This window comes from Myxine glutinosa, chromosome 8 (genome assembly GCF_964187855.1).
Source record: "Myxine glutinosa chromosome 8, kmMyxGlut1.1, whole genome shotgun sequence".
In the NCBI taxonomy this organism is placed as follows: Eukaryota; Metazoa; Chordata; class Myxini; order Myxiniformes; family Myxinidae; genus Myxine; species Myxine glutinosa.
Genome location: NC_136268.1, coordinates 5850353 through 5873253, shown reverse-complemented (window position 1 = coordinate 5873253; position 22901 = coordinate 5850353). Strand labels below are relative to the sequence as shown.

The window sequence follows — 22901 nt, the reverse complement described above, 5'->3', positions numbered from 1 at the left end:
TGGAACATTTTGAAGGGCATGACCAGTTCTGATAATAGCCCACGCGCAGGCATTATCAGGCTCTTGCTTTTGGGGACTTCACGCAGGACACACCTGAGCTCTTGCCCCTTTCGCCACGCCCATGACGAGACCTCGCTTGCTTTTTCATATCTCCCATGACACGCGTTTGGCCTTTGTTCGACGCCCATTCCGTCTGCGCCGATCTTTTGCGCCATCCGGCTGACCCGCAAGTGTTGGCATTTTCTACACGACTCACCTGCGCCGAAATTCATCTACCTGTGCTAAATTCGTCCATGCCAACTTTGAGGTGGCGGTTCGTCCTGCGGACCTGACCTCATCGAACTGTGAGCCGCGCACACCAGACCACGTGGTCACCAGCAAGGAATCCCAGCACGTACATCGGTATGCCCTTTGACCAGAGTGTTATTCCCTGAGGGTGTGTCAGAGTGTGAAGGCGGCAGTGGGGTTTATTAGGATAGGTAAGAATCGTTAAGGTAAATCTTCATCTGTTTCTCTGTGCCTTCCAAATAAAAGGCTGTACATTTTGTTCTTACTTCCAACCTGTTCGGTGTGTCTTTTCTCCATTGGCCTCGCATCATCCGGGACCGAATTTTGCTAAATTTGGCTAAATTTGGCTAAAAAGACTCAGGTCCATAAATCTCCTGGGGTAACGCCACTTTCCACACCGTGCAAAACCGCTCGCATGCAGAAGGTGTGGGGAGGTGAGGGTTCGATCGTGCTGTCTTCGGTGACGTGTGCACCTTGAACACCTACCGCAACAAATTGTTGTAAGGAGTGGGATAAATTTGGAACCCTCCCTGTCACACCGTAACAAATTGGTGCCCGGGAGTGGGATTGGACCTGCAGTATGCTTCACGTAGTGCGAAATTACGAGCGTGTGCAAATTTAGTTTCAAACAAATTTAAGACAAAATTAAAATTAAATTCGGATGATGTTGGGCCAAAACGAGAAGGGTTCCAGTGGGTATAGAAAATGTAGAGGATGAGGAATTAATGGCCCAAGACATAAACGAAGAGATTGACCTTGGAGTTAAACATGGCGCAGCAGGGAGAGGAGAAAATGGCCGTGCTTCGCGCGTGGGGCCAGCGGTGGAAGCCGAGCCCACTGTGCAAGCGGGTTTGAACATTGAGTTATTCTTGACTCAAATGAAAGCATCCTTTGAGGTGCAAATGGAAGAGTCGAGATGTGAAATGAACAAAATGGGTGATCGAATGAGTAATCGGATGGACACCATGGGGGAGGAATTTTGGCGTAGAATGAGCGAGGAGGTCGCGGGTGTACGTGACGAGGTAAAGCGGAGTGAGATGAGCGTCCAGCGAGGGTTGGAGGACAGCACGGCCAAACTGACTGGGGCAATGGAAATATTGACGCGGGTGGTGGAGGAACCGATGATGGTCGAGTTAGAGGAGGAAATAGTAGAGGCGCAACGGGAAATAACAGAGGTGAAACAGAAGCTGGAGAAGGTAGAAGGAGGAATAATTGAAATTGAAAAGACAGAAAGAGAGACGGAGAATGAATTAGGGAAGGAATTGATGGAATGTGTGCGAGAGTGGTGCTCGGACCATGATGAAATGTCTGTTAATCAAATAAAAAGATTGCAGGTTAGTGAAGAGAGCCGGGAAAAGGTGAGTCCCGAGGTGAGTAGTGATATAGGGAATGTGTTTGGTGCGAGCAGGTGCTCGGCGAGCTTGGGAGAAAGGCCAGACCCGGGGGTTCGTGAAGGGCCCATTGTGAGGGTTACGAATGAGACGGAGTGTGTGGAGAAAGTGTGCACACCGGTGTGTGCGATTACGGAGTGTGTAGAGAGAGTGTGCACACCGGTGTGTGCGATTACGGAGTGTGTGGAGAGAGTGTGCGCACCGGTGTGTGGAGAGAGTGTGCGCACCGGTGTGTGCGATTACGGAGTGTGTGGAGAGAGTGTGCACACCGGTGTGTGCAAGTACGAAATGGAGTGCGAGAAATGATGCGGCTCAGGCATCGACACCGACCGGGGTAGTGCTTAGTGGGACGAATAGTTTACGCGAGCCCCCGAAGAGTGGTGCACCATGGGGACCGGAGGGTATCGGTGCGGCGTCGGTCTCGCAAGGACAGGCATGCACGATTCGTACCTCCGGCACCTGCACGGTATTGTTGGCGCCGTACCGCGGCAAGAGCGATCGGCGGGTTTTGAGGGGCAATTTGAAGTGTCGAAGGCACGCACCTTACTGGGTGAGGTGCTCTAACCGTGGCCGATTGGGTCATCGTGTGTGGGACCGCAAGGCCCCGCGCAGTGATGGACCCCGGCACCTGGGCCCACCAATTCCCCCCCACCCCCTCGGATCATCAATGCTGGCCGGATATCAACCCATACAGGCGACCAACCACCCGCATGGATCGCTCGGCCCTTAGAGGCCGAGCAGCAACAAGGTACCTCCATAGATGGGGGCTCATAGCTTAGAAGACTGGGGGGGAGTATTGTGCCCCCCACATGGGGGTATGGTAGTGAGACCATTCCCCACGTGCATGGGGCCCATGAGCACTAGTTTAGGGGGATAGCATTGTTAGGCCCATGGAGGGGCCAGCAATGGTTGCTCCATGGGGGCACCGAAGCACTAGCTGAGGGAGGGCTAGGATAATGATTAGGGATCTAGAGAGACCATAGGGACAGGGATTTAAGTAGTGACCATGAACTATAGAGGGGACATAGAGAGTTTAGCTGGTTGTTAACAAAGGGTGTGCATCGTATAAAGGGACGATGGGGAAGCACGTGTTATAGGGGAAATTAGTTAGATAAATGATGCAGTATGTAAGTGTGAATTGAATTGAGTAGTGGTGTGCAAATAATTGGTGTGGAATGCATGGTGCGAAGGATTGAATGGGGGGAGTGGAACCCATTCACGAAGGCCCGTGTGGGTAGTTTAAAGTTAGAGTGTACAGGTAAATTGCATGGATATTGACACCTGTGGTGCTGATTGTGGAAATTTTTTTTTTGTTTTTGTAAGGTGCAGGAGGTGGTGGAATGGCTGGGTGTGTGGCTTAATTGGTAGAAATAGTTATTTGGGGCACTCCGTCACTGGGAGCTCGTCGGCCAGGTAAGGCCACAGGTAGGCTCAGGGAGCCAGTTAGGTTAGAGTGAGTGGGGCCCGAGGATCCAGGAAAGGGACCCGGGTTGCCCAATGCCAAGGTGGGCATCAGGGGGTAAGTGCCAGGGAGGGCCTTCCTCAGGTAGGTTAGTGAGGAGCAGGCAAGCTCGGGAGGCAGCTGCAGTGAACGGAGGGGTGCAGGTAGGTAGACCTGCTGGGAGAGCCACACGACCCAGCCCCGAAATTGTGCGAGGGCACGAATAGAAAAATTTGTGGGGTGAGACCCAAATTTGGAGGGCACCACAGCGTGGGCAATGGGAATTCGGGTTCTTAGAACCACATAGTTTAAAGAAGGCCGATTGGCAGGGTACAAATCCGGGGAGATTAAAATGTGTAATGATGTTACTGTTGTTAGAATTTTGTGAAGATCCCTTCGCACCATCCACAACCATCCACAAGGGGATGGATTTCACACCACGGGACTCAATGTTTGATTGATAGGATGTATCATGACGTGAGTACGAAACATTGTGTTCAATCCACCTTTCCTTCCTGGGAGAACCTGGGGAGAGTTGGGGACGAATTTGAAATAAAGAGTGGACGGGGGAGACGAGACGTAGAGACGAATTGTAAATACAAGGAGGGCTAGGGTAGTGTAGTTAACGGTGGGAGGCATGAACGGGTAGGGCCAGGCTCGACTTTACTCTGCTGGCGTTTCTCTCAACAGCTTGTCATACCTGTGTTTTGCATGTGCCACCGTGTCTTTTCCTGTTTTGCTCGTTGCGTCTTCTCTGCCTCCCCAATCCAGGACCATCACGAGGAACACTGTGCCGTCGCAGCATCTTGCTGCCACCCATAATTCACATCCATTCATCCCATCCATCACCTTATGGACCATTGGCTCAGTGGCCACACCTATTTCCATTGTTGCACCTCTTGGCTGCCTCATTATCTTGCCACACATGGATCACCTGTTGAGTGGCACTGACACCACGCATTTGGACCACGATTCAAGTGGCCCTGCTCAAGAAATAAAAAGTGATCCATGTGTGCAATTGTGAAGATTTAGATGGCCCTGATCTTCAAATGGCCTGTATGCCGGTCAGGGCCAGCCGGTTTTGTTAGCCCGCCTACGAAGGCATGAAGCCAGAAGATGACTCCAGCAACAAGAAGATGACTCCAGCAACAAATTCTCCAAAGTTTTATTCCTCAAGTCCAGGTCCTGGGTCATAGTTTTTTGCAAAATAAATTGTGTGTAGTGTAAAATGTAAAAAATGTTGCCCACCGGTTATGTGTTTAGTTTCAAAATTCTGGCAATACGTGAACAGTACAAGGTTGTGGGTGTGAATCTTTTAGGTAGTTTCTCAACGCATTAGGAGGGACATATTTAGTTTAAAAATGTACATTTAAATGTTTAAAATATATATATATATAATGTCGCACACTGGGATTAGAGTTAAAATGTTAGGGGAATCACATCTATGTGTCACACAAAAAGTAATGTTGAAAAGAATGCCAGCTCACCCTAGCAGCTCCATGTGGACGACTCGTGTCGAGTCTTGGTGAGAGAAGGGGATAGTGTTGCGGTTGTGCCATAAAGGCAAACTCCCTATTGTCAATTGCACGACAACATGTACCCTGTAGTAGTCAGTTATGTTTTATTGAATGGAGAGATTAGCCCTTTCCCATTGTAGAGTAATATAGACCAAACATGCATTGAGTTAGGCAGGATCTTCAAACTTTCTTTGGTTAAGTGAAGCCATAACACCAGATGTGCAGAAAGGCGTGGCCAAAAGCACGGCCCACATGACCAATGGCGAGCCGGGAACCCGTCGCCATGATGCGACAAGCCTCAGTCAATGAGAGGCTCTGGAACATTTTCAAGGGCGTGACCAGTTCTGATAATAGCCCACGCACAGGCATTATCAGGCTCTTGCCTTTTGGGACTTCACGGAGGACACACCTGAGCTCTTGCCCCTTTCGCCACGCCCACGACGAGACCTCGCTTGCTTTTTCATATCTCCCACGACACGTGTTTGGCCTTTGTTCGACGCCCGACACCCATCGCGTCTGTGCCGATCTTTTGCGCCATCCGGCTGACCCACAAGCGTTGGCATTTTCCACACGACTCACCTGCGCTGAAGTTCATCTACCTGTGCTAAGTTCGTCCATGCCAACTTCGAGGCGGCGGTTCGTCCTACGACCTGACCTCATCGAAATGCGAGCCGCGCACACCAGACCACGTGGTCACCAGCTAGGAATCCCAGCATGTACATCGGTACGCCCTTAAACCAGAGGTTATTCCCTGAGTGTGTGTCAGAGTGTGAAGGCGCCAGTGGGGTTTATTAGGATAGGTAAGAATTGTTAAGGTAAATCTTCGTCTCTGTTTCTCTGTGCCTTCCAAATAAAAGGCTGTACATTTTGTTCTTACTTCCAACCTGTTCGGTGTGTCTTTTCTCCATTGGCCCAGTATCATCCGGGACCGAATTTGGCTAGACTCAGGTCCATAAATCTCATGGGGTTAACGCCGCTTTCCACACCGTGCAAAACCGCTCGGCATCCAGGAGGTGTGGGAAAGTGAGGGTTCGATAACGCGGTTCTTCGGCACGCGCGTGCACCTTGAAGGTATTCGTCATTCACCGGTATTAACCGAGGGGAATCATGCAACAAGTTATTGTTGTGCAAGAAGGGGGTTTTGAACCCGAACCCCGCAACAATATATATATATATATATATATATATATATATATATATATATATATATATATATATAGTTGCGGATCTCCGACGTCAGCTCTCCCCTTATCAAGGGGGGGTTAATCCCCTTGTCCTTTTATCTGGCCGACGCGAGTCCTCGAAGTTATAACGTCCTTCTCGGCACGGCGTTAGGTAGGGTTTGTTAGGCCTAAGGATTCCCTACTACCTAAGCACTAATGCCGACCGGAAACGAGGGAATAACTCCTGCTCGAATCACGGATATGGGTGGAATAAGCCGAGCGGATAGCAATCCACGACCCGAGCTGTTAACAATGACTAACCCGATTGTAAGCGGTTGCGATCATGCCACGTTTACCAAATGGAGAAAAGACTGATGCGATCGGATAAGAGGAAACCAGAAAGAACAAGGTAATTTAATAACAAATGTACAGAAAGAAGAAGAGGAGATGAAAGAATGTACAAGAAAGAAAGAGGCAGGAAAAGCACACAGGGCAGTCTTACTTACAGTCTTAACTTATTCCCTGGACAAACGGGCCCTTCTCACACACACAGACACTCACACGGGGGTTGCAGATGGTAGGTTGATGGTCACCAGCGCGTCCAGGCTCCAGTCCGGCTCCGGTCCAGGCGATGGAAAACCCGGCAGGCAGCTCTTCGTAGAGCGTAACGCGAACGGACAATTATAACGACGGGGGAAGGCTGGTATATTGCATACGTACTTTGTGCACTACTCGCGCCAAACGCCCCCTCTCCAATGTCCTGCACTCGCGAGCCCTTCATAATCACGACAGTCCTCATGCAACGTGCAGATTGTGCAAGTTCTTTCAAGCCCTTCAAATCACAGCAGACCTTATACTCGCGAGTTCTCCGGGTAAGTCCTTTCAACCACGATCAAGCGCATTAGTCCTCTCAAAGGGCTTTGTGCGCTGGCTTTTATCAGTCAAACCAGCGATCGCTCCGCAAGCCCCAACCACGCCCTCTCGGGCGATGTCACTCCAGCCCTGGTTGGCTGGTTATTGCTTACCGGCCCCGCCCTGACGGCTGGGTGACGTGGCCACACCTTCTCCCTGGCGCTCCAACCCCCTTTTTCCGGGCCTCACCTCGTGGCTTATGGTGGCATTGAGCGAGCTCAAGGGCAGCGAAGGCTGCTGCTGCTGGCCAAGGAGCGTACCAAATTGGGAGGGGCCATGGGGCACAGACTGGGGAGTGCGCTTAATGGCATCGCTTGGAGGGAGGCTGCAAAATGAACGAATGGGGACCTACTCTTATTTGATTGACGCAACGCAGATTCCACTGTTGGAAAATGACTTATCTAACACATATTATGAAATAACTGATGTCCTATGGTGACCTACGTGTTGCTTGTGGCCTACCTATGGGGTGCTACCTTTAACCTCTAATGATGTGATATTTACAAGAAGTGTGGGTTCTCAAAACCGCAACAATATATACATATATATATATATATATATATATATATATATATATATATATATATATATATATATATATATATATATACATACAGTCCCGTGAAAAAGTAAGTACACCCCAAGTAAAGTTTTGACTTTTTAAAACATATTTCAACATACAGCTATTTGATCTTTATTTCAACAATATTGATAGATAAAGGTGATATAACATAACAAATATCATGAAACATTTACATTTTGTAGTCCATTGTATAATTTAAATAAACATAAATGCAAATTGCGCATGTGGAAAAAGTAAGTACACCCCCGCATTTATCACCACTTCAAATACGTAAAATTAGAATCAGGTGCACCAGCTCAGGTTCAAATGATTATAACATCGTTGGAGAGCATCTCGGAGGAACCTCTCTTATTTAAACCTCAGACATTTAGTTTGGTTTGCTCTTTGTTGTTGAAGTGTGCGGCGTCACCATGACTAGACCAAAAGTGCTCTCTGAGGCCTTCAGAAAGAAGGTTATAGATGCCTACGAGTCTGGGAAGGGATTTAAAAATATCTCCAAACAATTTGAAATCAATCATTCGACTGTCCGGAAGATCATCGACAAGTGGAGAAGATTCCAAACAACTGCCAACTTGTTCAGGCCAGGCCGCCCCAGCAAGTTCAGCCCGAGAGCAGACCGCAAGGTGCTGAAAGAAGTCTCTAAGAACCCCAGAATGTCATCACGTGACCTACAGGTAGCTCTTGCCACTGTTGATGTCAAAGTGCACGAGTCTACCATTAGAAAGAGGCTGCACAAATTTGATCTACATGAGAGGTGTGCCAGGAGGAAACCTTTGCTGTCCAGAAAGAACATCAGGGCAAGACTAAAGTTTGACAATGAACACCTAGGCAAAGACCAGCACTTCTGGAACAATGTGCTCTTGACAGATGAGTCAAAGGTAGAGCCATTTGGCCACAGTACCAGAAGACATGTTTGGCGAAACCCAAAGACAGCATTTGACCACAAGAACCTGATACCAACTGTAAAGCATGGTGGTGGAAATATTATGGTTTGGGGCAGCTTTGCTGCATCAGGGCTTGGGCAGCTCACCATCACAGAATCAACTATGAATTCTTCATTGCACCAGAGGGTGCTTGAGGATAATGTGAGGCCATCTGTCGGAAAGTTGAAGCTCAACCGAAAGTGGAACTTGCAACATGACAATGACCCTAAACATACCAGTATATCCAGCAAGGAATGGCTGAAAAGAAATGGAGGGTTCTGGAATGGCCAAGTCAAAGCCCGGATCTAAATCCCATCGAGATGTGGTGAGTGGATTTGAAACGAGCTGTGCATGCAAGAAACCCCTCAAACATTGCACAGCTGAAATAATTCTGCATGGAGGAGTGGGCAAAAATTTCTCCCAGTCGATGTCAGAGACTGGTAGACAGTTATAAGAAACGCCTACTTGAGGTTGTTTCTGCCAAAGGGGGCAATACCACCTATTGGAGCCAAGGGTGTACTTACTTTTTCCACATGCGAAATTTGCATTTATGTTTATTTAAATTATACAATGGACTACAAAATGTAAATGTTTCATGATATTTGTTATACTAGGGCATTGCCCGTACGTGGGTGCCCGTTCCTTGCCAAAAAAAAAAAAAAAACGCTACCCGTACGCTCTACCCCGCCCGTACGCCCGTAAACAAAAAAAACAACGCTCTTCGCTTCCGCCCTTCGCTCTGACTGAATTGGGAAAAATAATGCGCATAAGAAAACGAATTACGAACCGTAATGGCGGTCAGCTCGTAACGCGCTCAGCTCCGCTCGTCTCACATCGGCCACGCCTACGTAACAAAGCGTTCTGTGATTGGCTGCCGGAAGTGAAGTCGTCACTGTCCGGAAGTTCGCAAATCGCAGTTCCGATGAATCGTTTTAATTTAATCGCAGTTTGAATTCGTTTTAAAACATAGTTTAACGGCAACATAGTTTTCCAACGTGAAATAAATGAATACGCTGTCAAATGTGCCGTCCGAGGCAGAGTCTGATCGCCACGTTCGGCACACGTGATAGCTCGCTGCTCTCTGATTGGTTGAAGCGTTTTTTGGACATAGCTCGGTAAGTACTTGTCCGATTAATTACAAACCTTGAAAAGGCACATCCTCGGGTCCCCAGCAATATACCTGGCAAGTTTAAAGTATATCGGACCCGTGGTTGTCGAGAAACAGCGGTCACAGACACACAGACACACAGACACACAGACACACAGACACACAGACACACAGAGATTGCTGGAATTATAGATAGATTATATCACCTTTATCTATCAATATTGTTGAAATGAAGATCAAATGGCTGTATGTTGAAATATGTTGAAAAAGTCAAAACTTTACATGGGGTGTACTTACTTTTTCACGTGACTGTATATGTATATGTATATATATATATATATATTGATATTGATATATATATATATTGATATATGTGGGGAAATTACATAACCGGACCAGGAATCGAACCAAGGTCCTCTGAAAAACTGTACCAGTGCTCTGCCATCTGAGCTATCTGCATGACCCTGACTGAGCATGCAATTTTCCCACACATATGCAGTAATTGTCATTCTCTCTCCGTCATATATATATATATATATATATATATATATATATATATATATATATATATATATATATATATATATATATATATATTGTTGTGGTTTTGTGTTTTGTACAATAAAGGTTAAATTTCCCCCTCATAGTATAGTCACACAAACAACACGTAGCCTCGCGATAGTGCAGTTATTTCTTAGTATTTGTGAGCAGTCCTTTTCCTGTGTTAGTTTTGCGTTGAGTAGAATAATGAGAGTTAGGTCCTTTTCATTGTTCCATTGCCTTATGCCGCCTCCGTTGCCTTACGCCTCCTTGTGCTGCCTTTGGTTTTTTTGGCGCGAATTAGCATGCGGCAGGCCTGGCAAATCGAGCAGGGACCGAATGAGGGCGGCAGAGGAGCTGACGGTAAGCGCAAGCCGCCAATCAGGGCTCAAAGGGAGTGGCTGCAGCAATGCGTCACAGGGCGTGGTTGGAACGTTAGAGAGGGCTCAGGGCGTGTCCATATAACCCGTTGTGCAAAGCCCCCACCGGCAGTTGAGTTCGGGGCACAGTTCGGGGAGAGGTGAGCTTGTGCATTGAGTTATTGGAGAGGCGAGTATTGATGAGAGTTACGAGATCGGAGAAAGAGGCGCATGAACCAAGTAAAAGCGCTCGTATTAAAGTGACACTCGGTTGAGCTTGAGGCTGAGCCTCTATTGCATTGGGTTACGCGAGTGATGGTGCGCTGGTGAATCAACGTGCTGTGGAAAGCCGCCGAGAGACGCGTACATTCCCTCCCACCTTCCTGCCTCATCTGCCCCTTCTGTGTCTGCTTTCTACCAAATTGTACATACTTGTGTAAATAATAGTAATTAAATCCTGTTATTCCTTTATTCGACCGTCTCGTGTTTTCCATTCATTGACTAAGCATGGTACGAATAGAACCACTCTAATCGGGGTCCAATATTAACGGTAACTGCATGGACCACGTGGTACGCAATCCGCTCGGTGTATCCAAATTACACATGGCTCGTGCGAGGCTTGCTTCCCCACTTCCGTGGCGGCGTGGGTATTTAGGTACATGCGAGACTGGTCCCGAAACCCTACCTTGCGTTTGCCCGGAAGGGGCGTTTCAAGTCTCAGTTACGCCGGCCCAGATAGAACATAGGGCTTAATCCCCCCAGGTAAGGGTAGGAAGGGGGGCGGAAAACCGTAACTTACGTAAACCGTAACCATAACATTTTGTTCTTACTTCCAACCTGTTCGGTACATCTTTTCACTATTGGCCCAGTATCATCCGGGACCGAATTTGGCTAGACTCAGGTCCATAAATCTCGTGGGGGTAACGCCACTTTCCACACTGTGCAAAACCGCTCGGCATCCAGAAGGTGTGGGAAAGTGAGGGTTCGATCGCGCGGTTCTTCAGCACGTGCGTGCACCTTGAAGGTATTCATCATTCACCGGTATTAACCATTGACTGTCCGGAAGTCAACCATTGACTTCTTGTTGTGCAAGAAGGGGGTTTTGAACCCGGACCCCGCAACAATATATATATTTATTTATTTATATATATATATATATATATATATATATATATATATATACATATATAATTGATATATTGATATATGTGGGGAAATTACATGCCCAGACCAGGAATCGAACCAAGGTCCTCTGAAAAACCGTAACAGTGCTCTGCCATCTGAGCTATCTGCATGACCCTGACTGAGGATGCAATTTTCCCATGCATATGCATTAATTGTCATTCTCTCTCCGTCATATATATATATTGTTGCAGATCCGGGGGTCGGCGCTCCCCTTACCAAGAGGGGGTTAATCCCCTTGTCTTTTGAACTGGCCGATCCCCCAGCCCTGGAAATTATAACGCTCCTTTGTGGTCGAGATTGGCCAGGGTGATTGGTCAAGATGGATTCCCAAATACCTGCGTGCCAATCTCTCCGCAAAGCAGGGAGATAATTTCCGCTCGAACCACGGACAGGTGGAAATTTCCGAGCGGTTTAGCAATCCGCGATTCGAGCCGTTAGCAAAAAGACAACCCGATTCTGAGCGGTTCTGAAATCGTGCCACCGGTACTCAATTGAGGAAATCATGAAAGCGATCGGATGGAGAGGAAACCAAAAGGTAAGGAAGAACAAATATGATTTATTAATTACACTAATAAAAGAGGAAACGAAAGAAGGGCATGTACAAGAAGAGGAGCAAAAGGACACAGGGCAAGCTTACACAGTCTTAATTAACACGCCCAGGACAATACAGACAGACTTACACGGGAGGGTAGTGGTAGGAGGAGAAGGTCCGGGCAGATGGTTCAGGCGTTGAGGTCCGGCTCCAGGTGTCAACTCGTACCGTGGTGAGAACCCGGGCAGCAGTGAGCGCGTACCGTTGGCGCGCCCTCGGACCTTATATATGGCGGGGGAGGGGGGGGGGGTAGTCCTTCGCAAGGCCATATGCGCAGTTCAATACAATCGATCGCGCCTTGCGCAGTCCTCCCAGTAACGTGACAATCACTTGAGCTCTCCCCCCCCCCCCCCCCCGCAGTCCGTTATGATGCAATCTGCTCACTCGCCCAACCTCCTCGCAGTCCGTGATGATGCAATCGACGGTCCCCTCTCTCTATACTGTGTAAAGGCCCCGCGCTCGCGCTTATATCGTGCGCTTCGAAATCAAGCCGCGCCACGCCCATCAGTGAGCTCACCTCAGCCCTGGTTGGTTCGTTGACAGGGCCACGCTTCGCTCTTGGCGCTCCGCCCCCTTCTTCTCCAGCTTGACCTCATGGTTAATGGCGTTTGGAGCAAGGCAGCGAACGCTACTGGCAAGCAAGGGAACACAATTTGGAGGGAAGGCTAAGCCGCAAAATGAACAGGATTGAACAAGGGGCCCAGGTTATTTGATTAATGCAACGCAGAGTCAAACTATTGGAAACAGAGCCTTACCTGAAACACATACCAATGAAATAACTGAAGAAGGTTCCGATGGTGTCCTACGTGTTGGAATATGGACTAACTAGGGTGCGACCTTTGACCGTTGGAAGATGGGGATATTTACAGGGAATTATTTACAAGGCTTATTATTTTACAAAGTGAAGGTTCTAAAAACCGCAACAATATATATAAAACTGAGAAATAGCAGAAACTCCACAATACGAGGAGGGCGCCTCATTTGCGTGAAATAAATAATCGGAAGAAATTAAATAAGTAGTGGACGTAGCTTCAAGACGGTCGACCTTTAATTTTCAGACAAGCTTTCGGCCAACAGGATTTTTTCTTCGTCCTCCTCGAGTTCAACGAAAGTCAGCTGAAGTTCCTCCCTTCGTTGAACTCGAGGAGGACTAAGAAAAAATCCTGTTGCTCGAAAGCTTTTCTGAAAATTAAAGATTGACCATCTTGAAGCTTCGTCTACTACTTATTTAATTCCTTCCAAATATATCTCTCTTTATCTATCTCTCTATATCTATCTCTCCATATCTATATCTCTATATCTATATCTCTATCTCTCTGTATATATATATACATATACATATATATATATATACATATACACCACTGCCCACCCCTCTTTGCATTGCATGTAACAATACAGCACATCCAAGCTTCCCCATGAATGTAAACGAAAGTCCAGGTCAAATTTGAACCACTTGGTAAAAGCTTCTATCTATACCTGGTCATGTAACGTTTTATTTTGAATATTATGTGCTGAAATGTTCAGGCCTTGTTTTCTAATATCTTCCACTTTTCATCCAGCAATGACAGACCTCAATTGCATTTCGATTCCCAAATGTTTGTGCAGATGACATCATAGCCATCTGCACTCTCCACCCCTAAAACACATCTGTATTAGATTGCAGAGATTCTTCCAATGACACCTGAAAATGTACCAAAGGAAGGGTCTCTGAGAGTCTTTTGAGGCTCTGAGATGCTATGGGATAGGTAGAGCAGGTTTTCTGGACCAAGATCAGGGCAATAATTAGCACAACACTTTAGCAGGAAGAGTCAGCTCGATACATTACGTCTGCCTTTATGACATCACACATCTGTGCTCCACGAATGTCTGAAAATAACTGAAGAGGCAGCTCATCACAGAGGAGTTAGCAGTACATTCCCGCACAGGAACTGCCCGTTTTTGCTGAAGCATTGCATCTTTGTTTATCCTGCTCCAGATCTACCATTGGCGGCTTAGCTATTCTGGTCAGACATTCTGCAGGTGAAAATAAACAATCGGAAAGGCCTGGAGAGGTGTGGCATTTGCAAGCTGCATTTGAGAAGCTGCAAGTGATGCCAAATTTCATTTACGATACAGCGATTTGGCCTCACTCATTGCCTCATCTCAAAGCCGACCTCTGGTACTTCCTTCTTCCGCCTGTTGTGCATCTGAGACATTTCCTGGTCTTCTTTGCAGTCCCCCCCAGCAATTAGGTGCACACACAGAATGTGACATCCTTTGGCGGAAGAGAGGGTAATACCTCTCTCCAAGGTATTATGTTGGACCACGACACCAAAGGACGTCGTGTGCCATGTTCACCTGGATTTGAGAAAAAGGGAAAAAGCAAGGTTGATAGGGATGAGATCGCATTATAGGAGAAAAAGGAGGAAGTAATTTGAGGAAGCAACTCTGAGGGATAATTTGAGGAGCAACTACGACTCACTATTGACCACTTGGTAGAACAACATTTGAGTGAAATTTGGCAAGCATAGTGTCGCTTAAGTCATGTCAAGGCCTACATGCCTTTCTTTCTACTTCTGTTGGGGAAAATGAGGGTTTGGCTCGGGGCGCGGATTAGGGGAAGGATTACAGCAGACGAGGCAATGCGGGGATACAAATGGGAATTTCATTATAACCAGGTGGAAAGACTTCCATTGCAATGGAGGCACATCATAAGTACACCAACTACTAACTGCTTCACACAAACCGTCCCACATTCCATTTCATGCTCACCTGCACAGCGCCGCCATACGCATCACAAAGCTACATTAGCAAACAATTCATCCCTGCCTGTTACCTTTACGCCATCATTTTAAGCCACCATCACCTCTGTCTCTTTGTTCGTCCCACTCGAAAATTACGCAATGGGATGAAACATCGGAAATAATTATGTCACCACGAAAAATAAATATTGAAGTATAATAACAGTAAATGTACTTCTATATGTTAAAATTAACGTACAGCGCCTTCATTCTTGACATTTTGTTCACACCTCTTGACTATTTTCACATTTTGTGTTGTTACATCCTGAATTTAAAATGCGTTGAATTGAGAATTGTTGTCACTGATCTACACATAATACCCCATAATGTCAAAGTATAATTTTTTTCGATTTTTTTTTTTACAAAATTAAAATTGAAAAGCTGAAATGTCTTGAGGTGATAAGTATTCAACCCCTTTGATATGACACTCCAAATTGAGATCAGGTGCATCCAATTTATTTTGAACATCCTTGAGATGTGTCTACAACTTGTTTGGAGTTTACCTGTGGCCAATTCAATTGAATGGACATGATTTAAAAAGAAATACACCTTTCTATATAAGGCCCCATAGTTGACAATGCATTTCAGAGCAGAAACTCTATGATGAAGTCCAAGGAACTATCCGTAGAACTCAGAGATATAATTGTGAGGAGGTATAGATCTGGGGAAGGGGATAAAACAATTTATAGAGTGTTGAAAGTTCCCAAGAGCACAATGATTCCATCATTAGCAAATGAAAAGAAAATGGAACTACCCAGACCCTTCCTAGAGCTGCCAGTCCGACCAAACTGAGCAACCGGGCGAGAAGGACCTTGGTCAGGTAGGTGACCAAGAACCCAATGACCACTCTGACAGAACTACAGAGTTCCTTGCCTGAGATGGGAGAACCTGCCAGAAGGACAAATCTCTCTGCAGCACTTCACAAATCTAGGATTTATGGGAGAGTGGCCAGATGGAAGTCACTCCTGAGAAAAAAGGCACGTGACAACATACGTGGAGTTTGCAAAAAGGCACGTGAAAGACTCAGAGAATGAGACAAAATATTCTGTGGTCTCATGAGACAAAATGGAACTCTTTGACCTGAATGAACAGTACTACGTCTGGCGGAAATCAAGCACAGCTCATCATCCATCTAACACCATCCCTACTGTGAAGCATGGTGGTGGCAGCATCATGCTATGGGGATGCTTTTCAGTGGCAGGGACTGGGAGACTTGTAAGGAAAGAGGGAATAATTAACAAAGCCAAATACAGGCAAATCCTTGAGGAGAACCTGCTTCAGAGTGCAATAGAACTTAGACTGCAGAGAAGATTTATGTTCCAACAGGACAATGACCCCAAGCATGCAGCCAAAGCAACACTGGAATAAATTCAGAACAAGAACGTGAAAGTCCTTGAATGGCCCAGCCAAAGCCCAGACTTGAATCGAATTGAGAATCTGTAGAAAGACCTGAAGATTGCTTTTCACCAACACTCCGCATCCAACTTAATAGAGCTTGAGCAAATCTGCAAGGAAGAATGGGATAAACTACCCAGATCCCGATTTGCAACTGATACAGATATCCCCAAGAAGACTCGAAGCTGTAATCGCTGCCCAAGGTGCTTATATGAGGTATTGACGCAGGGGGTTCAATACTTATGTAAATTAGATATTTCTGTATTTCATTTTCAATATATATATATATATATATAAATCTCTAAAAACATGCTTTCACTGTCATTATTGGGTATTTTATGTCGATCGGTGACCAAATAAAATCTCAATTTAACCCATTTTTAATTCAAGCTGGAACACAACAAAATGTGAAAAAGTCAAGGGGTGTGAATACTTTTTGAAGGCACTGTAGTTTAGAATTAATATTGATTAATTAGCTATTTCAAGAAAGAGCAAGATGAAATGCACCGAAGTTGTGCGTGGATGACCCCTATATCGATCAAGAGCCCTATATCGAGCCACCTGCAAGCTGATGAACCCCAGAAGGTGAAATAGGCAATAATATATAGGAAGTGGAATTAAAGGGTTTACACGAGGAAATATATAGAGAAGTATGCCATGCGTATACTGTATACTCCATAATGTGCTTTTGACTAACAACATTTCCCTAAATTTTACAGGATATGCTTTGTTTTGATTGCGCTGTTATTCATTAGTCCACTTCCTCTCCTTTAAACAAACAACTTGCTGTCGCTCATTCTAAAAATGGTCCCTCGAGACAACGTCCACCCTTTCCTGCTATGCGGACACGTATGTATAACAGCACAAAGCAAGTTTGAAAGCAAGAAAGTTCTAGAAGTTTTTTGTGTTAACATTTAACTGTGAATAGTTAATGCCCAGACGAATTAAGCTAAATCTCAGGTCCTCAAGGCCTTGATGTGCCAAAGAGAAGACATGCACTTACCGGGAATATACCGTGGGTGGTGCCAAGTGTTGTTCAAACAGAAAATGTACTTGGCGAGCTTTTGGGGTCAAACTCTCAAACTCGTGTTTGATTTCAGCCTTGATTTGAACGTCATCCTTGTTGCACACCTGAAACGTAAGGTTGTGTGGTTTTCAATGGCATAACCTTTTCTACATTGACACTGGAGCAGGAAGCTGTTGTCACCCTAATTACTTTGACTAAAGGAGAACCTCACTACCTTAATCAAAGCTTATAATACTGACAAGTATCACATCCTTACCCTTTATTTTTAGACTTCAAATGTTGCTTTGGTAAACGCTTCCAATTTATTTTGGTTTATACCTGTGCTTGATTTGACCTGTTGCTTGTCTGCTTCTCATACCTGCTCTGTTTTCTCAGTCCTCAGTTTCGCCCACTTGTTATGACGATAATTATTTGGATAAACATTGTCTCATTGATGTTGAGGGTTCTTTGATAATGGTGTTGATGAATTAGCACAGGCTTTGTATCCTTTCCTCTATCACGTTGTATACAGGTGGTGCAGAGCAGTTTGAAGAGTCACGCTGGGCCTGGCACCTGCAGCACCGTTGATATTATCCTGGGCCTTTCACCGGAAAAACAGCGGCGTGTTGTGCACAAGGCGTTTCGCAAGCTTGCAACACTTGGAAAATCTGGCGGTCCTGCCGAAGGGTCACAGGAAGGTGTGGGGGTTACGAGGAGTGCAGTGCGGCGTCTCGAGTCTTTGGTTCACCTCGTGCTTTCCCAAGACCATGACATTCGACAGCAGCTGGAACGCATTTCTGAGCTTGACAGTGCGATTGAGCAGCGAGAGGCCGAAATGCATGCTTGTCGCATACAGGCCGAAGGAGAGAATTACCTGCAAGCAGCTTACCTTTCGCCAATTGAGGAGACCCGAGGAGCTGCAGCGATGATAACATCACGAGGACAAACTGAAGAGGATGACGTGTCGATGTCTGAACTCGAGGCCTGCTGCCAAGCTTTTGGAGATCTCATCAGGGTGGAAGAAGACGTGATGCTGCAAGAGAGCCGGGCCCAGGAACTCCAAAAGGAGATAGAGCAGGTTGGTTGTGAAATGCGGAGTGATGCTGAGACGCGCCTCACCATGGAGTTCGAAGCCAGTACATATGTGAGTCAGCGACTCGAAGGAGAGTTACATCTCACAGGTGAAGCTCTGGCACAAAGTGAACAAGCACTTTGTGAGCGCCATCAGGACTTTGCCTTCCTGATTGAAAAGCTGCGCTCACTCGAAGTGGAGGAAGAATACGCAGCTCATGGGACCTTCTGTGCTCTTCATGCCATTGTAAGACCTTTTACCCTCAATTCACCTGTGGAAAGGAACTCTCTGATGGTACCCCAATGCACTGTGGTGAAGCCTCTTGGTGCCGGCTGTGGTGTCGAAGCACTTGATGATGATTCCGACACTGGTTTGAGTTCAATGCACAGTCAAGACTCAGACCTGACTGTACCTTTGGAGTCGCTTGTTTGACCACACAGATTCTATCTTCCGTTTTCAGATTTGCTGCTCCGTTATCTATATTTACATTTTACAGAAAAAAGTGACAAAATTGTTTGCGTCTTCACTTTTCGACGAGTGATCTCGATGTTGGAATAGGAATACTCACTCTAAGTCATTGAATGACATTTTTCCTTTTTCAATATAATATATTAGAAAAGTCACTTAGAACTTGACCTCAGAATTCACAATGAAGTTTTGTTTTTGCTGAACTTGGATTCAAGTAACAATGTGTATATATATATATATATTCCTGTTATATTTACTTCCTTTTTATTAAATTGCTAGATGAGTTCATCTTCAAGGCACTTTCACACATACACATACACTCACATCCGGGGTCTGCCCAGAAGGCACACAAGACATCGGCCATTATAAAGCTCGTAGTGTTAGGGTGAGAAATCTCTGATGATATCCCGGAGACTCAATAGCTCAGTGGGCTGTCACCGCGAAAGTGATGAGGTCCGTGGGTTTGAGTCCTGGGTGGGTTGAGGCAGATATTTTTCACACCATGCAGTATGGAATTTTTTTGCCTCAACCCAGGACTCGAACTCACGGACCTCATCACTTTCGCGGTGACAGCCCACTGAGCTATTGAGTCTCCAGGATATCCTCAGAGATTTCTCACACTAACACTGCGAGGTGTCGGTTCCAGGCCAGGTGTCGGGTTAAACACACTGCCTAGTCTGGTATAAGCCTCTTCTCCCTGTTTTCCCATTCTTCTTTCTTCTCTCTAAAACTTCCTTGTGTTTTCCACATCCATCAAACTCCTTACAAAGTGGTTCAGTGGGATGACAACAAACTTAATATGGATACTTAACTTATCTTTCTTTTGAAATCCTTCTGCTTCATGTTGGAGATCTCCTGTAATAATAGGATTCCTTGATCTTGTCCATTGCTGGACGATTAAGTTTTACCGTTTGGATGTTTGAGCCTTTAGATTGGATCTGATTTGATTTCCCACTTTGGATTCACTATTCTTAGAGCCTCATGTGGCTGACATTGAAGTCAAAACTAGAAAGGTTTCAATGATGCATGGAGGCCAACTCTATGCTAGTGAATTGGGAATTGTCCAGGGGGTTGGATACCAAGATGGGATTGTTTTTGTTCTTTATGATTGCAGATCCAAAAGCCAGCTTTATATCCTCTCTGAAAGACTTGACAATCAAACCTGGAATTGCCTCTTCCACCAGGTTTACCCTATTGGTGAGCAAGCTCTCTGATAACAAAGCTGGACTTTACTTTTGCGAATTCATTCAATTCAGTGTACAGCTCGTTCTTTGAGATTACATTTCAGAGGGAGGTCCTTGCCTGGTTTAGACAAACTCGCGGCTATATAATCTTGGTATTTAGTTTGATATTTTTAATCGAAACTTCCTTCGTTTATACTGCACGTATTGGCGTACATGATGTCACTGGCGTACATGATGTCATTTCTGTCGTGCGATAAGAAGAGAAGCAAAGGTGTATTTGATGCTGAGCAATTGATGTTCATGCCACAAGTCCTAATTATGAATGTTGAAATCGCAGGGAGGGTCTCGCATTGATGTTTGATATCGTTTTCAGTTCTGGGCACCGATGACGTCATCACACACAAATGCAATCTTTTAGCAGGACGTTTCTCCCTAATAGGGGGAAACATTAAACTCTATGAAATTTTCAAAACCTTTTTGTACGCACGGAAGACAGTCTGACAAAGTTCTACTCAGACGTCAAGACACAAGGTGCATCAGCCCAGCAATTTGTTTCGTGTGTCAGATACACAATGCACACAGGTGTTATTATTCATGGGGATATTCAAAGAATAGAGTTGGTATGTGGCTTGGACATTGCACTCGACACGGGGATGTTGTCTGTTGAGATGTGTCCGCTTCCTTTATTACGTCGGGGCCTAAACCCGTCAATCCTTGACTTGCTTTCTGTGTTGTTATTACTTTGTAAGGAGCAAGAGGGATGACGTGATGATTTTCAGGGGGATTTACAGCAAAATAATATAATTTGCTTTTACTCATACAAAGAATGAAAGTGAAAAGTGAATATATCGTTTACCAGAGATGTATAGTGTATTTATGGGGCTTGTAAAAGGGTGATTAACAAGGTTGAACTAGTTGAACCATTGTTAACCAATAACTAAACCAGAACGGCACTCGGTAGAGCGCACACCTCGGCCAGGCTGATCAATTTATGTTTTAGACCCACTGATAGGTCGGATATGGATTCGGATCTGAACCAAAATCGAATCAGCTCGTTCTTGTCATCTAACCAACTCATCCACCAAGTTTTGTCATAATCTGAGCTTGAAATATCATGTTATATGTCGTTTTTGGGCCGATCACTCAATGGAGAAGAATCACTTTAAAATTCTCTGATGCAGATTTCAATCTTCCCCGAAATCGAACCTATTTGTCCTCGTCACACACCCAACCTGTCCTCCAAGTTTCGTCCAAATCCGGCCATAACTTTTTGAGATATCGTGCTATATATCAATGTTTTGCTCTATCTGTCAATGGTGAAGAATCAATTTTTTTTTTATCATTGTGTCTGCACCCAGATCTTCACCAAAATCGAATCGATTCTTCCTCGTCACATCCTCAACCGGTCCACTAAATTTCGACCGAATCCGTCCACAACTCTTTGAGATATCCTGTTTACAAACAAACAACCAGACAGACAGACAGACAGACAGACAGAGACAAACAGGGGTGAAAACATAACGTCCGTTCACCTTTGGTGGCGGAGGTAACAATTTTGAATGTTTTTGGAAAATAAGATTTATGATGTGAAAATGTTGCCACATTTACTGTACTCGATTAAAGCTTTTGTAAAGTAATTTAAGAGTGAATGCGCCTTCAGTCCTCATCCATTCATTCAATAAAACATTTTGATGAAATACTCATGTATATCATAATAAAATCACAAACTCATCGTCTCTGTTGATCATGTTTTACATTAATGTTGTAGCGGCTGCCGCTGGGGTTTCACAATCGCCTTGCACCTATCAAGGACGCGGAGCGATCACCATGCTGGGCTCGTCCAGGACGCCCGGGCAGGCCCGCGCTCAACTTGCCAGGCCTCGGTCGGGACGCCCGGGCATGCCCGGGCATGCCCGGGCAGGCTCGCCCTCAACTTGCCAGGCCGCAGCCAGGACGCTGGGCCACGCCCCCTGGCGCCGGGCCTGGGCAAACCCCCTGGGTTAATAGATATATATTGCTGACCGATAAACGGGTTTTCAGAGTGCCTGAGTGTTTGATTTCAATAAAACAACTCAGATGAATTCCAGCTTTTTGTCGCGTCCATTCTTCTGATCGACGTGGGAGCCCCAGCTCCTTCAATGTTACAATATTCCATAAAACATGGATATGCATGATACGCACAAACAATCTTCCATATAAGTTCCTCGTCCAGATTTGTGTTTCAACCAATATTCAACAAATTTGGCAAACATATACTCAGGGGCCTCCGGCGGGTCTCCGAAGAGTGGTCGCCATGTCACGAATGTTCACGATAGGTATAGGCTGTGAATTTAAGTCATGACGATGTAATGCACAGCTGTATATAAATGGTCTTGGAGCAGCAAGGAGATTAAAGAGAATAATATTGAATGTAGGGAAAGTGTCAATTGAGTTTGTTTTTTTTTTATACATAGTCAAGGCTTGTGGAAGAGCCTGAGTACGAGTACACCAAATGGATCAGCAGACAACAAGACAAAAGGAAGAGCAGAGAGATAGGTGGGTGGGGGGGGGGGGGGGAGTAAGGGGGTGTGGGACACCAACAGTAGAGCTGAAGACAAAGCCAAGCAGAGGCAGACAAACAATGGATTCATGGAGAAAAGGAGGGGGGGGGCAGGAGATAATGCATGTAGTGGAGAGGATGTATACCACGGATCTGATTTTATAACCTCGCATGTTAGAAGTTATTGGATTCGGTCTGTATGTCAGGGTGTGTGAGCAATGTTATTGTCCACATGCAGATCTACTTTGATATAGATCGTTCATTCTCAGATGTAATTTAATCTATGTTTACCACGGATCTGATTTTATAACCTCGCATGTTAGAAGTTATTGGATTCGGTCTGTATGTCAGTGTGTGTGAGCGATGTGATTGTCCACATACAGAGCTACTTTGATATAGATCGTTCATTCTCAGATGTAATGTAATCTATGTATACCACGGATCTGATTTTA

At 45.5% G+C, this 22901-nt stretch overlaps 1 protein-coding gene across 1 annotated transcript in view; it reads left to right on the top strand.

Moving 5' to 3' along the window:
* The window catches only part of LOC137432243 (ras association domain-containing protein 10), a 45367-nt gene extending 26358 nt beyond the window's left edge, over positions 1-19009 (top strand). Inside the window, exon 2 of the mRNA XM_068123999.2 lies at positions 17719-19009. Within this exon, the coding sequence (XP_067980100.2) occupies positions 17719-18690 (972 nt within the window). The 3' untranslated portion in view covers positions 18691-19009. The remainder of the gene's footprint in view (positions 1-17718) is intronic.
* The last annotated feature ends 3892 nt before the right edge of the window (positions 19010-22901 follow it).